Below are 15,506 nucleotides of genomic sequence, written 5' to 3' on the forward strand. Positions count from 1 at the left end.
ACTAAATTATATAAGGAGGGAACTCAATATTTTCATGATAAGATCATCTGCTAAAGTTAACAAAGTTCTCTTTAATAACTTTTGCTTGCATTTATTAATTTCACGAGAAGCATTTATTAGCATTATTGTAGCTATTTATAATACAATTACTCTATTCAATTCTTTTGCTTAGGTTTTAGCTCAAGTATTTAGACCTAGTACATAATCGCATATTCAATTTCAACTCAAGTTTGATCCCAAAATTTATAAAAACCAGGGTGTTAAATGTGGATTTGGAGTTGGATTTCCAATATATATATATATATATATATAATTAAAAAAAAAAACATCAAAGCAAATATTTATATTTTTATATTATATATATACTTAAAAAAAGCATTACATGTGGATTATTTTAATATATATAATTAATTTAAAAAATATCAAATCAAATATTTATATTTTTGTATTATATTAAAAATTAGTTTTATATTTAAATTATCATATTAATATCTATTTATGTCACATAAATAATTATATATATATATATATTATATTTTGCACCTCTTCACATTTTATTATCTCATAAAATATATAATTTATCTCACAAAAATTAATATTCAATATTCAATAATTGTCCAAAAGTTTCAAAGAATTTATAAAAATATTTATCAGTTCATTTCTATTTCAACTTTATTTCTTTTTTACTCCGATATTCCTTCCCCTGTTTATTCATTTGCATCAAATCCATTATACTTTTCAAGCCAACATTATATATTTACCATAATTACTGAGTTTAATCCGATCACTTATCTTTTGTTTCTATTTTCTTTTAATCAGAATTTTAAAGTTGCCATACACACTTGACATCTAACATATATAAATTTATCTCGCCGAATAAGAAGTCCAAGAATAAAAAAAGTCATTGCCAAGAATGAAAAAATAAATTTCAACAAGAACATTATTTGGGAGGTAAATAACAACTACGGCTTCTCAACAAAGGCATGTTAGAGAATAAAAGAAATGGTGCGAGTGCAAGGGCAGGAAAGATCCCATCCCATACACACGAAAAACTATTAATTAGCTGCATAACGAAAACGAAAATATGTTGTGCAGCCCCTCGGAATCTATCTAATCCTCCTATTAAATCTATAAGCTACTCTATCCCGGGGATGTAAAGATGGGAATCTATTGATCATAGCCAAGCAAAAATGGCGAAATTGTGGCAGGCAATGGATATACATAATGGCGAGATCTATAAGAAAAGAGACTAGTTATATCTAACACTTTTATTTCCATCTCAAGAAATAAGGGACTATATTAAGAATCTGCATGTACCTTTATCCCTGTAAAAAATCGAAAGCTGGATTTTCCAACAGTGCTGGAGCAGGTTTTACATTTGTGAAATCTTGATGCCGTAGAGAATGGATAATGTCATCAACTGAGAAGGGAATGCTGGAGAAAAGAAAGATAATGTGTTAGTGTTGTGGAGTGAGTTTGATTTTCTTCCCAGTGTTTTGTGAAGAACTACATCAGACATACCTTGAATTGTCGTCCAATATAAATGAACTACTATCATCGGCGTTGGCATCTTTTGCCACGTGTATCTTCATACAAGCGATTACCTTTTGAAACCCATACAAAAAAGAGATACACTCGTAATTTTGGTGTAATCGAGATTCATTAGAGACTAAAGGGATATTGTATCACACTATTACATGAGTTTGCAGGCATGCTCATATAAACTAAATCAATATCAAACTTGAATTTGGTGGGGGTCGAGGCAGCGCCCCTCGTGGAGGTCCTGTTGGCCAATCAATGGGCGAGGGTCTAGGGGGCTCTGCCCCTTTCAGGGCTTGGAGCAGCACCCTAAAAGCTAAACGGATTTCTAAATACACATTTTGAATGAAGATGTGTGACCATTTGAAAATGGGTGTACGGCCCCATTTTTAAATTAAGAGCATTGGTCGTTTACAGAATAAAGTGACAAAACATAATCTCGGTTTTAGACTCATAATTCAATCAGAATTCTTGAGTGTTCATTTGGATTAAGTCAAAAAATATTAGAGAAGAATTAAAACTTTTACAAAGTGAAGTTTCACGATCCAATCACTTATCCAAGATTTCACATTGTATTCAGAATTCCCCAGCAAGATGTACTCCATAAACAGGTATAAGTTACAGAAGATATCTAATGATGACAGAGAATGAAGGGGGGCTAACCTCTGGCGATACACTTCGTGTGTTATAGTCATCATCACAGTAAAGAGTGCAAATTCTGTAAAGCTGATGAATGCTCAGTACCTATGGACAGTATATCACATAAATGAAAGATTAGAACACCTTACATAAGTAAATCCTAATTGTGAAAGAATAAGGTCTATTCAAGAATATGGACAAGACTCGTCAAGAAACAGTATACAGATATCTTTATTGAAGGCAAAATTTATGCTGAAATGAGTAATTTCACACAGGTAGCCATTATAAAAACCGCCCTACCAAGTAGGATAGAAGTCAACATAAAAGTGTTTAAGAAATAAACAAAAGAGGAAAAAGGAAGCTAAATATGTGACTTACGGGGCAGAGGTCTGTGGAGAGATCGTCATAAGTTATTCGTGATTTCTGGTGTATGACCTGTAGAAGAGGCAAGATATTTAGTCTGTCTTAGCAATTCTGTATGTTATCCATGCAAAGAAAGGTCAATTTCATTTCAGCAAGTAAACCACATTTGGTATTTGGTAATTAGTATTTCCTAAACACCATCCTTTAAATAAAAAATAACTATAGAAGCTTGATTTTGTAGAATTGTAAATGAGTGCAGCAATTAAATCCTCTCTAGATTCAAGAGTAAGTAAAGTAGAAATCCAGAATAGCAATGTCAAGTTACAAATAATATAACATACCAGAAATCCAACAGCTTGGCGTACATGTATCAATTCATCGGATGCTGAGCCTGCATACTGTAAAAGACAAATAATTGATCTACAATTTGATCAGACTAATCAAATGATGAAGTGACTACCAACAGTTGAATCACACATGAAAGCAGTGCCATTTGATATACCACAACAACATGGTAATGATTTTTTCAGCAATGAAAAGTACGGCATACCTCTTCTGTTTCTTTACACCAAAGTTCTAATTCAGCTAATCCTTCTTTCACGTATTCTCCATTGCTAAATGTGCAGCACTCCCTACGGAGAAGGAGACTGTAGAGACACGGACCAAGGTTACATGATAAGTTAATCAGGCTGTATATACCGAAAGTATAAAACAAATAAAGGGATATGGAGTACCTATTGAAAATCTGGACGTCAATGTAAGAGAAAATTTGGGTAAACAATTTTTGTGCAAGGAAAGAAGGTATCTGAAATAGAAAACATCAACAGCTTCAATAAGATGGAGGGGAGTTATTTTATGAAATATAATGGCGCGCACACACACACACACACAAATATATATATACATATATATTAATTATTTCATTTAAAAGTGTAAGTGAATCACTTATATATAATTAGAAGCTAATTCGAGCAATAGAAAGCAGGAACAGTAACATTGTTGTACATACATAATTCTGTTTAAGTATACTCAGATGGTTGTTAAGGCTCTCAATGATGCTGTGCCAATGACTAGTTGGAGGAGGAACTCCTTTTGATCGAGCTGCCTGAGAAAATATGTTAAAATTTATCTCAGCGAATGAACTTATGGGCATAAAACATAGAACCATACAGTCATTTTGTCAAGAAATGGAAGTAGACCAATGTAGTGACTCTAGAGGAATAATTTAAACATGTTTATCTGACAATAGGTAACCAGCTTCTCAAATGCATTTTTACTACTGAAATCTTATTAAAAGAAAAAGTGGAGACTACAAGGAATATATGCAAAAGTACACAAGAATTGACATGATGTCCTTGCTCCAAATGCAGGAAAAGATTAAGCACAAGTTATGGGATATAAACTCAAAGGGGAAACGAAAGGATTATCAGGTAGGGGCAGAATAATCTCCAGGATAAACAGACATGCTACCTGGATGCATGAGGAAAGGTGAGTTGACAATTCCTTCTTTATATTATCTCTAATAATACCATAGATTTTTTCAACATAAGCAGTAAGCTGTTGCTTAAACAACAAGGCTGGATACTTGGCCTCAACCTGTTGAACTCCATCCAGTCCACCTATAGGAAGGTTGCTGGAAGAAGGGTACGATCGAAAACTCTGAAAACAATTCAGACACCAAGTTTTAATGTGCTTGGTCATATTTCTAGGAAAAAGGGTGTAAGACAGATCATGTAAGTTCTACATACTCGGGAAAGCCTTCCAAGAAATCCTGTGGGTTGGGGAGGTCTGCCAGAAGCATTACTTTTTAAAGTTTGCTGAAGTAAAACAAGCAGTGTCGATGTGTTGGAGAGCCAGTAAGCCATGTGATGATTGTTTGACTGGTCCTGCAACAAGATACAAAACAGTATAGAAATAAAGATAGAACTGAAATCAGTTGGTGACCGGAGGCACACAATATACAGGGTTGCAATCTTTATTGTGACATTACAACTAGCAGCATGAGAAATGCTCTGGCCTTTTGTGGATACTTTTAGAAGTAACAATTAGCCATTAAATGAAGTTTTAAGCATAGACACAAGAAACCACTTAATAATCTGACAACAGAGAAAACTGAAAGCAAATCAAAATAATAAAAATTTAACAGAAGTTTAAGGAAATGAATTATCAGATCATTCTTGCATCAAATAATTAAAAATCACAGAAGTACAGGATTTTTTAAAAGAAAATTTACAGCTTCACTTTGTTTTCCAGCATTTACCTCTATGGCAGAACCAATCATATGAATAAGCCGATCAAATACGCTGGTCTTTTCAACTTCAAAGGATTTCCAGTGAGCAAGGCATTTGAAAATGGTGAATGCAGCAACTGGTTTTCCTTCACTGTACCCAAGATCTCTTGAAATGCACCTAATGAGAGTATCTACATTCTCCTGAACCAATCATAAAAAGATCATTCACTATTGTGGGCTGTAATATTAAATATATAATCATAGTAATAATAATAGATCTTGTACTGTGTAAAAGAAATTCCCTCATTCCTAAAAGTCGAAAACAGTGAAGATAGGAAGCATCTCATTATATTTACTCTTCAGCTTGCCATTGCATAGGATAGAAAAATATATAAGAAGAATATCAAAATTTCCTGTTGCAATTATTAAAGGTCACGATAGGGTATGCATCATTTCTTTATTTATATATGACGGAGTCAGCTAACATGCCCTTCATGTGCAAGGTGGATATAAACCACATATGAATCTTGCACGTAGATGACGATGAATGGGCGGCGGTGGGATGACGATGAATGGGTGGCAGTGGGACTTGAACATGAAAATTTCCGACTCTAGTACCAAGTTAAATAACCAATTCACTTAAAAGCTTTAGCTTAAAGAGGTACGCACATCATTTATTTATTTGTATATGATAGAGTCAGCCAACAAGACCCATTTACAGCAACATAAACACCTAAGCAACCCGAATATGCAGAATCAAGCAATACTTCAACATTGGATAGAAAGGCTAGTGCATCCGATCAGCCTTTCGACGGCATAGACAACTTTCCAATAACGAACTTAATTGTCAAGGAAATGTAACAAGGTATCAAGTTCTCCTAAAATGTAACAATTTAGATATCAATGTCCGCATATTTACCAAACAATTTCCAAATGAAAATATGTATTATCTATTCTCAACAACCAAAAAATTACATAACACAAATAAATCTACATAGCCTAAACTGGCCTAAACTAATCATATCTAACGGTCCTAAATTAATGAAAGAGCAGTTCATAGAAAAATGTGTTAATAACAAAATGCTCCAAACATATTATAATGGTAATTGTATCATGGAAAAAATCAATGATAGAATACAACAATTGAACTTAATAGATGTATAGGCATCTAATGGATTTTAACAGCTAACCCATGTATCAACTGTTCTTAAATGGTCTCCTAAACAAACATGCTTCACATTGCATATAGTATATGTTTGCTTCAAAACGTAATTGGTTTTTGAGTAGATTACTGTATAAACATAATTTCAACAGCCACATAAGTCACAAAGAGCATTAAAAATCTAAAAACAAAAAATTACATACACGTTGCCTCTCTACGATGGATTTCCTCATGTTATCAGATTCAGCTCCAAATTTTTTACTGGGTGTTGAACTCAGGGGCACCTGTGTAAACATATGTTAAACAAGATCAAGTCCATGAACAATGAACTTTGATGTATCTCAGAGCACAGGAAGGATATTAGGTTTGTCATTTGTATTAGCTCACATACATGATTCCCATTCTCCAGTTGCTGCAAAAAGAAGGTAAGAGGATAAGAATCAAACATAAAAGATCAAAAGTCATGATTGTTATATCTGTCCCAACCTGCATACGCCCAGACATTCTCCCAGTAGGAGCATGCATCAAAGCCTGTTGTCTAAGAATCCGGTTCTCACTTTCCACATTTGAGAGTTTGTCTTCAATCCTAATATATTAGGAAGTGATCAACAGCATGAACCCAACATAGGGTATCACTGATGCACCAATTTTGTGATAGAGAAGTACAGATAGTGTTCATTGAAAAATAAAAAACCAAGAAAACTATATTGGAATACTTTCTTTAAAAATAGGTGTACTGGAATTGTTTTAAGTTGGTTCAGGAATTTGGGATATATAAACATTACCCTTGCATTGCAGTTTTCATTTGGATTATCTTTGATTCTGCCTCCGAAGCCTGCTTTAATCTATCCTCACTAAGCTTATTTGCCTCTTCATACTTCTTCTCCGTTTCATCTATTTTCTGTTCCAGAGAACTTACTAAAACCTGAAAGCAATTTCAATTTGAAAGTTGACCATGGTTTCATCGTAATGTTTAAAATACATATCCCGCTAATAAATAAGTCTGAATTAAATTTCATGATCTGACCTTCAACTTTTCATTTTCATCTGTTAGATTATGTACCAGTGCACTATCAACAGGACCTTGCGCATCATCCTTCTTTGAAATTTCAAGTTTATCTGCTAGAGCATTATCACTAGCTGGGATCTCCTGCTTAGCTCCATTATTTGCAGCTTCAAGTTGCTTCATCAGTTGTTCTTTAGTTTCTTGATTTTGCTTTTCCATTTCTTCCAAAGCAGATTTTAGTTTTGCAATTTCCTGATTTTTATTCTCCTCCATATCAGTCTGAAAAAGGAAATCAAACAATAAACAAATGTAAGGGAGCTGATTTCTATCTTTTCATTTTATGAAAGCAATATGAAGAGATGGAAAAAAATTATTATTAATATATTACCCTCATGCGCTTCTCCAATTGCAGTCGCCAAGTTAATTCTTCAACTGTCTTTTCCAGCTTGCCTTTTGCTTCTTGGAGTGCTCCAGTATCTCTGGCCGCCTGAGACAACGGACAACTTTACCTTTATTTATTATTATTGTTAGATGATGTAAACGACCGTCTCACCTAAAAGCTTAATCTTGTAGGGATATGCATCATTTATTTATATTTACGGGAGTCAACCAACACAACCCCCTCACGTGCAAGGTAGATATACACATCATACGAAACTTGCACCTAAACAACGACAAATGAGGGCGGTAGGACTCGAATATGGGACTTCTCGGCTCTATACCATGTTAGATGATATAAATAATCGTCTCACCTAAAATTTTAAACTTGTAGAATACGCATCATATATTTATATTTAGAGGAGTCAACCAACAATTATTATTATTATTATTTTCAACAAATAATAATGAAAATATAAACAAGTGATGCTTTTCAGATAAAATCATCTTTATTTATGTCTTTATCCCAATATGTGGGTTCTCTATATCACATTTTGATATTGAGTTTGATCAAGATGAATACTCTCCGCCAATATAAGGAAAATCTATTCTAAAGTTTCATTCAGATTCTTTTGATTTTCCTTTTCCATCTCATATGCCTACATGCAGCGGTCAAGCCATTGTAAGAGAAAGGAAACACTTCAGAAAAAATCTCATAAAATTATATAATGTATTGTAGATAATATTTTAATAGGAAAATCTCAACACAAAATTATTAATACATATATACATATATACACATATACATATTTATTTATTTATTTATTTTTTTAAGTTAGTCAAAACTGGTTTGTGTATGTTCTTGAAGCATCTGACTTTTATATCATTTCGAAGAAGGACCAATTGGAATTTTTATAGTTCAGTTAGGTTTCAAAACAGTACTGTACAGAAAACTTCCAGAACTATCAGCCCTGGAAGCACCAATTCATTGCCTCCGCAAAATTTATTGATCGGAGTTCAGATTAGAAGAAGAAAATGTTTTGATTTACTGATAGAACTATAATATAAATTCTTGAATACAATAAAAAACTGCGATTTTATATGGAATGAGGATCACTTTTTCACTCAGCAGCTTGTTTCACAAAAGAAGGGGTGTGGGGAACTCACCATTTTAAGCTTTCGTAGTTCTCTACGAGCTAATCGTGCTCTCCAAGCACACTGAGTAGCAATAGCTGCTCCTTTCAACTTCAAATACCGACGACTGGCTAAGTATCCTCGGCATTGACTCTAGAGAAATTCCATGCAGGGTGTTCCATTAGTCAAATAATAATAACAACAACAACAACAATAAAAATTAAAAATAAATAAATTTACATAGAATGATGAACAACCAAACTTCCAATTAATTTATATATGATCAAATAGCAGAGTACATTGTTGTGTAAGTAATTTGATTTTCGGTGATTAAACAAGAAATAGAGAATATTTAAGTTAGATACTCAAATCTGAATGAATCACCAATCATGATCACTGATAGTATTGTTCTTTTCTTTTTCTTTTTTCTCCGAAAAGTAGTAAGTAGATTCATTTAGGGAAAGATTTAACTCGAGGTACAGGAAATAGGATAGAGTAGGAAGGAGGAGTAAGCCTCCACCTAGGAAAGCCATTTTACTTGAATTAAAAACTAAAGCCAGCCGACAAAGGGTGTGCTGCCCAGGGGCAGCTCTGTTTGCAAAAAAATCCGCCAATAGTTTTCTTCTAGGAACATGATGGAAGATTAAGAGGGGACATCTCCAAAGTTTGTTAATGTCAAACTTAGTTTCCATGGAGATGCAGATCCTTGAATCCAACCTAGGGTGTTTGTGGAGTAGAATTCAACATGAGTTTGGAGAGAAGCTCCAACTGGTATTCCATAATTTGGTTCAAATTACGGGCAATTCCCATTATTTCTACAACATTTGAGTCGCCTATTCCAATATGCTTGGACAAGACGAAACTGATTTGCCCGTGGGTGTCTGTGATGATAGCCCTGGTTTACCAAATACCAGGGTGCATTTGTTTGGCATCTCAAATGGTGTTTGGGTTTTGGAGGAAATATGCCTTTTGAATGAGATAATGAGATAGTATTGGGCTAAGTATTGCGATATTATGTAATATCACTTATTCTAGATAAATTCAAATTTTGTGTTAAAGTATTTTAAAAAGTATAATTCAATGACATATATGACTTGTAGAGAATTAGGTAGAGGAAGGTTAGAAACTGTTAGGTTGATACCCACCATAGAGGAGGGAAAAGATTGCGCGAATACCACAATGATAGTTATAGATAAAGTACAATAGTAGGCAATTAATTACAATCAGAGGTAATTGAGTAGCTAACCTGGGAGTTAAGGAGGGAGCTAATCTAGGAGTTAACGAGGATTAAACTCAACCATTATCATAATAATTTGAAGTCGCATTCCAACAACATAAATCTCCAATCAAGGAGTAAAATGACCCATCGAAATGCTATTGTATCAATTCTGAAACTCCTCATTCAATATATGAAGTGACTATGTTATAAGTGAATTTAATATATCCTCATATATGTTATTAATATATAGCAGTATTTCTCTGAATAACTATTAATCTTTTTGTGCATTGGAGTACCTGAAGGATGGTGGCTGCATTTGTTTTCTTTCTGGACCAAAGCAAATTGCGAGCATCCATCCCCCGCAGTCCTGCTTGAATAAGAACAGCAGAAGAGACTAGAAGTGCATAAGCTTTTCTAGCAAGAAACTTGCGTGCATCTTTCTGGATAACCAAAGCAGCTGCAGTTCTCCTTCTATGCTCGTAAATATGGCGTGCAATTTGTCCTTAAATGCAAAAGAACATATTGTTAAGAGACTGAAAAAATATTATGATCACTTGAAAATTTAAATCCATGCATTGGAATTCATAATTAGTTAAACTAAACCATTAGACACCAATGTACCTCTACATATCATCTGTATGTCTATAGCCGATATGCGTAATGCAATGAACTTTTTCCGTGCTAAATATGAACGAACTTTTCTCTGGATTACTGAAGCTGATCTTCCAAGCACCTTGCTCCGAAGCGAATCTAGTTCAGCCATCTGACCAGCTCGGAGAAACACTTTTGTCTTACCAACCTATAAAAGACAAATGAGATGTGAAATTAAAAAACACTGCCAAGTAACAAACAAACTCTTATGCCTCCTTCAATTTATCTTATATGGCTGGAAAAAAGAAGAGGTATCATAGTTACATCAGCTTTAAGGTTTCATTAGGATTAAATGCGAGTCAAAAGATCGTTGTATGGGGACCGAGTCATAGACTGGAAAGTCCATACTATAAGTACATTAATGAATTGTTTTTATATTATAATTTCTTTGGGACAGTAGAAGTGCAAACTCTCAAAGGTTAAAAGAAACTCTTCCTGATGAAACATTCTAAACAATAATTTACAATTCATAAGGCACATTTTGAACATATCAGGACTCGACCTTACATTTTGTATGAGCAAGTGTAACTCATGTTCTACATTCTACATAAGCTATAAAGAATGAAATATCATTGCAAGCTTCAGTACAAAACACAATAATATCAACAAACAAGAAAAAAAAACAAACTCTATGGTAAAAATTCTACCTGATAACCTTGAAGGTTAGCCTTCTCCAGAAGTTTTCGACAAGCATTGATTGGGTCATTACTATAAGATTTTCAGAAGGAAACAGAAAATTCATTATGGAAGTTAGGCCATTCAATCTAATAATAATAATAACTGAAATCAAGTAAACAGTATGAGTAGATCTAATTTGATAATATAATATTTATTTATTCCTGTTGTTAATCATCATTTATCACCCATACAATGGTTCTTAATATAACGCAAAGCAAGAGAGTATAAGAATTATATTATCCTCTATGTTTGTGCACAGATATGCTACAAACTGGTAGAGCCACTAAAGAAAATTTCCAAGATATAGGGAAAAATATTTACTGTATCAAAAACTCATCTTAAATCGATGCACTTAATTTAGGCAGAACCTTCAATAACATGTATAAACAAACTTGTAACAGTAGGGATAATAGAACAGGAGCTTGCCTTCCTTTAACAGCACTAGGAGCAAGGATTTTGAAACGGCTTATGAATTCATCAAATGCTTTCCGTGTGGGAAATCCAGCACAACTTATCCTGATTGCCTCCAAAACACCCTAAGAAGAGTTTTGTTTAAAAATACTTGCAAGTTTGAGTGAATTGATTGAGATGATAGACTTCATGATACAAACTGTATAATATTAAAACTCACCCCACAGCGAAGTTGCTGCAATATATTATGATTCTCAAAGATACCAGGTTTTAGAAGATTGTTAGGCTTCACACAACGAATGTAGTGAGGTTGTGTAGCACTCAGAGTCTCAAGCAAAGCTTGCAATTGTAGCTGTAATAAATACAAGGCATAAAGTAAGTTAAAATATGAAAAAACAAGCACATGCGTAAGAATATGCAAACAAACCTTAAATTGAGAGGCAATGGAAGAGAATTTCGATGACTTAGAAGATTCTGTGGGTGCAGGTGGGAAAAGGCCAGAAACAAATGAGCAACTTGATTCATTGAGGAGAGCCTGATGCTCAGCAATGACATAGTCTTTGTTCTTGTCCAAAAATAATTCAGTTTGATAAGTGACCTGAAAGACAAAATCCCATAACCATACTGATATCAAGTGGCCATCAATTGACCTAGCCATTCACTCTAATATCATGGCGATTTTCATATTATAAAATAGTATGGCATACATCTCCTGCATAATGGCTAATTGTGAAGCCACTTGGTGACAACTTTGGCTTGCTAAAACGCTTGTGGTCTTTAAATGTTTGGTACAACTTCTGTGCGAATGTCTCATGGGTGGATCTTGGAAACATGCTGCAATATATAAAAATTGAAGTAGTTGAATGTTGAGTTTTATTTGCATTCTTAATACAAGTTATAGGAACTAGAGTAAGCATATGCGTACCATGCCTCGTCTAGAAGAGCAATAATGCCTCCAGGTTTCTGAGAGTGACAAACCACATCATCATACAGAAATGTTTCATAATATAGGATCAAACTATGATTCGAGATAATATGACTTGTTTGGGACAAATGGTCAGTATGACAACATAATATTTACTGCTAAAGTGTACATAATTTTTTTTGGATGACATTTAAAGTGTATATAATTTAATTCCACAATTTCTTTTTTTTCTTTTTTTTTTTTTTTTGTAATGCCTACATGGGGCTGATGTCAACCAGATTAAATGAATGAACATTACATATTATCAATATCAAAAATTATGAAACAACAAAAACAAAATGGATAAATCCCACACATAACTTAAAAAACAAAAAATAAACATGAACTCAATTAGATATTAATTTTTATGTTTGTTCATTCCCTCTTATTCACCCAATCCTTTCATCTATGTAGTTTGATTTGTTTCTCCTAGTCTTATCATCTGAGTTTGATTGTCTATGTATTCATGTAATTGTAAAGATACAATTCAAGTGAATAGAATTCATTTCATTCTTTAATTGCATGGTATCAAAGCAGCACACCTCCATCTCCATTCTTAAATCCACAATGAAGATTGCTTTGCTTTTCCTTAATTAATCATTCCGAAAATTTTAATCCTCAAATGGATTCTTATCCTCTCCATCAGAGCTCCAACAACTGTATTGACACCAGTGGTGTCACCTTAATTCATTCACTCACCAGCCCAATAGAGTCAATTCAAAAAATTGCCACTGATTCCGACTAAACTTGGATAGTTCAGCTCAATTCCAAGTTTGAATTTGATGTTATTTCATACTTTAATTGATAGAAAACGTTGTTTTTGTTATTTCAGTTTTTATATTGTCAGTCGTATTGGTGAAGGCTTGCATACTATATTGTGCCAATGATAATGAACATAAGGTCCATTCCTTGACTCATATTAGCAGTCTAATGATTATCAAGCATTCATTTAATGGGAGCAACCATCATTATGATCTAAGAACATAAGTTATTTTCAAAGGACAAAGGAAGGCCTTTTATCTTTAGTTTGATCCTCCTATTGGTAAAATATTGGTGAAAATTTGGCAACTAGACGATGGTCAACTACTGCATCTTCTTCTTATGACTATGATCCTAACATCCCAAGCTTACTCTCTCATTCTAGAATGGGCAAGCAAACATGGAATTATGCAAAAAAAATAAATTATTCCAATGCAATAGCATACTTCATATATGTGACATGTCCATTGATCTTTTGTAGTCCAAGCAAGAAAATTTGCTCATTGATTATTTTGGAGAAATCAAAAATGCATTCTATTGACTATGTAATTAACATGTACAGTTTTAGATAAATAGTTTTTGGTAGAGATGTGGTTTCGATAAAGGTATATATATTATTATAAGAGTTTTAGATAGGATTATTAAAGTTTGTTGGTTAGACTTTATTGGTTTGGGTAGATTAGATAGACTGCTAAGTGTACGGATATATGGGTAGATCAGAGTCATTTTTTATTCCAAAATTTTCTAGTTCTTAGCTGACTAGAGTTTTAGAATAGTGGTCTCTCTAAGGAAGGTTGGTTCAGGTCTACTCCAACCTGCCGCCACCTTGCCATATGTCGTTGACTCACCACCGTTGAAGCTTGCTGGCAGCCCTCAGTTTGGCTTTGGCTTCTATCCATTGTTTGATCCGGTTTCTATCCGTTGCTTGCTTCGTTTTTTAACATTTATTTGCATGGTTATGGCTTCAAGAAAATCCGATTTTGTTAAATTCAACTCCACAAATCTTTGGATTCTAGTCCAGTGATCCATAAAATCATTAAGAATAAATTGGATGACTCCAAATTCCAACTATCTTGGTTGGAGTTCTATGATCAAGGTGCATCTTCATCGTATTGATAAAGATTATCACCTTACGTTGGATCCTCCCTCTAACGACAATTGGAAATCTTGGATTTGAGACGATGCCAAAATATTGGTTCAACTTCAAAATTCTATTCAGCCGAACATTCCGAAGATTTGATGAATTTGGAACTATGTATTTTAGAAAGGAAATGCGGCCCAAATTTACTCTGTTTGTAAACTTTCCATTGGGAGAATAACAAAATCAATATTTTTCGGCTTACGTCATGCCTTTTAATACGGTTTATAAAGAGAAATTATTCTTTTCCCATTAGTACAAACATTCAAATAAACATCAACAATGTTAACAGGTGGTTATTATCGATTTCCTGAATGGTTTACGTCCTGAATTTGAAACCTCTCAATCCCAAGTTCTAGAAGAAGCCTCTATTCCATCCCTTAGGGGGATGTTTTCCCAATTACTTCAGTTGGAGAAGCTTCAGCCCCTATTTTCAGCTACCCTATTAGTGCACTGTTTAGTTGTGATGTACCTCGTGGTCGTGAGATCTCTCGTTGTTGTGGTTGTCGTACTGCCTCAGAAGGGCACTCGTGGTGGCCATACTTCTCATTATTTTACCATTGAATGTTTTTCCTATAATGAATTTGAACAGACCAAAAACATGTCTCCAAAATTAGTTGGAAAACCTTTGAAAGGCTGTGTTGATAACCTTATTTCTTCAACAATTGTTACTATCTCAGCAAAGGGATGTGGCTAGCTTAGTGAAAGTTTACACGCCCCACCCTCTTCTTTTGCGCCTACTGAGACAGTACTTCACCTATATTGTATCTAAAGCTTTTTGTTGGGTCTACAAAGAGAACTCCCGTGTCCCATCCATAATGTGTCTACAAAGAGAACTCCCACGTCCCATCCATAGCCGTTCTATACAAAAGTTATTTCCCCCATCCTTCTAACCTTAACAAAGTCCTTTATATATAAGTGGACCTCTTATTCTAATAGTAATTTATGGCCCAAAAAAATATTGAACATTTATTAAACTAAGGCTAAAGATACTATTAAGCCCGCATAAGCAGCTTCTTTTGCAACTCATCCCTTATCTTTCCGTCTTCCAGTGTAAACTTGAATTGGTTGCAGTTCTAGGATTGCACCCATAACATTGCCATCTTGTATGTGAGAACTACAAGGTCTAATTCAAGTTTTCAATGTCCAATCCAAAACCAACTTGTTAATAAATTAATGAAAGCCTAAGGGTGGACCACAAATGCAGTATATTTGTGAGAAGTTTAGAACTTATA

General features: G+C 34.0%; 1 protein-coding gene across 3 annotated transcripts in view; it reads right to left on the reverse strand.

The window, feature by feature from the left end:
- Positions 1-913: 913 nt before the first annotated feature.
- Positions 914-15,506, reverse strand: part of LOC127250555 (myosin-6-like) — a 33,047-nt gene continuing 18,454 nt past the window's right edge. For 2 of the 3 annotated variants that reach the window (XM_051273894.1, XM_051273893.1), the window contains 26 exons: positions 12,336-12,373; positions 12,118-12,244; positions 11,838-12,008; positions 11,631-11,762; positions 11,426-11,535; positions 10,969-11,029; positions 10,292-10,469; positions 9,967-10,172; positions 8,485-8,604; positions 7,328-7,426; positions 6,961-7,218; positions 6,719-6,858; positions 6,420-6,519; positions 6,325-6,345; positions 6,137-6,217; positions 4,802-4,972; positions 4,290-4,427; positions 4,012-4,200; positions 3,551-3,646; positions 3,276-3,346; positions 3,092-3,188; positions 2,883-2,939; positions 2,557-2,613; positions 2,203-2,283; positions 1,522-1,604; positions 914-1,434 (listed from right to left, as the gene is read on the reverse strand). In XM_051273894.1, coding sequence (XP_051129851.1) covers positions 1,320-1,434; positions 1,522-1,604; positions 2,203-2,283; positions 2,557-2,613; positions 2,883-2,939; positions 3,092-3,188; positions 3,276-3,346; positions 3,551-3,646; positions 4,012-4,200; positions 4,290-4,427; positions 4,802-4,972; positions 6,137-6,217; positions 6,325-6,345; positions 6,420-6,519; positions 6,719-6,858; positions 6,961-7,218; positions 7,328-7,426; positions 8,485-8,604; positions 9,967-10,172; positions 10,292-10,469; positions 10,969-11,029; positions 11,426-11,535; positions 11,631-11,762; positions 11,838-12,008; positions 12,118-12,244; positions 12,336-12,373 — 2,997 coding nt within the window. In that variant the 3' untranslated portion in view covers positions 914-1,319. The remainder of the gene's footprint in view (positions 1,435-1,521; positions 1,605-2,202; positions 2,284-2,556; positions 2,614-2,882; positions 2,940-3,091; positions 3,189-3,275; positions 3,347-3,550; positions 3,647-4,011; positions 4,201-4,289; positions 4,428-4,801; positions 4,973-6,136; positions 6,218-6,324; positions 6,346-6,419; positions 6,520-6,718; positions 6,859-6,960; positions 7,219-7,327; positions 7,427-8,484; positions 8,605-9,966; positions 10,173-10,291; positions 10,470-10,968; positions 11,030-11,425; positions 11,536-11,630; positions 11,763-11,837; positions 12,009-12,117; positions 12,245-12,335; positions 12,374-15,506) is intronic. The other variant, XM_051273895.1, reaches the window with a different exon arrangement.

The sequence above is a fragment of the Andrographis paniculata genome, unplaced genomic scaffold (assembly GCF_009805555.1).
Source record: "Andrographis paniculata isolate CXL003 unplaced genomic scaffold, ASM980555v1 Contig37END, whole genome shotgun sequence".
Classification (NCBI taxonomy): Eukaryota; Viridiplantae; Streptophyta; class Magnoliopsida; order Lamiales; family Acanthaceae; genus Andrographis; species Andrographis paniculata.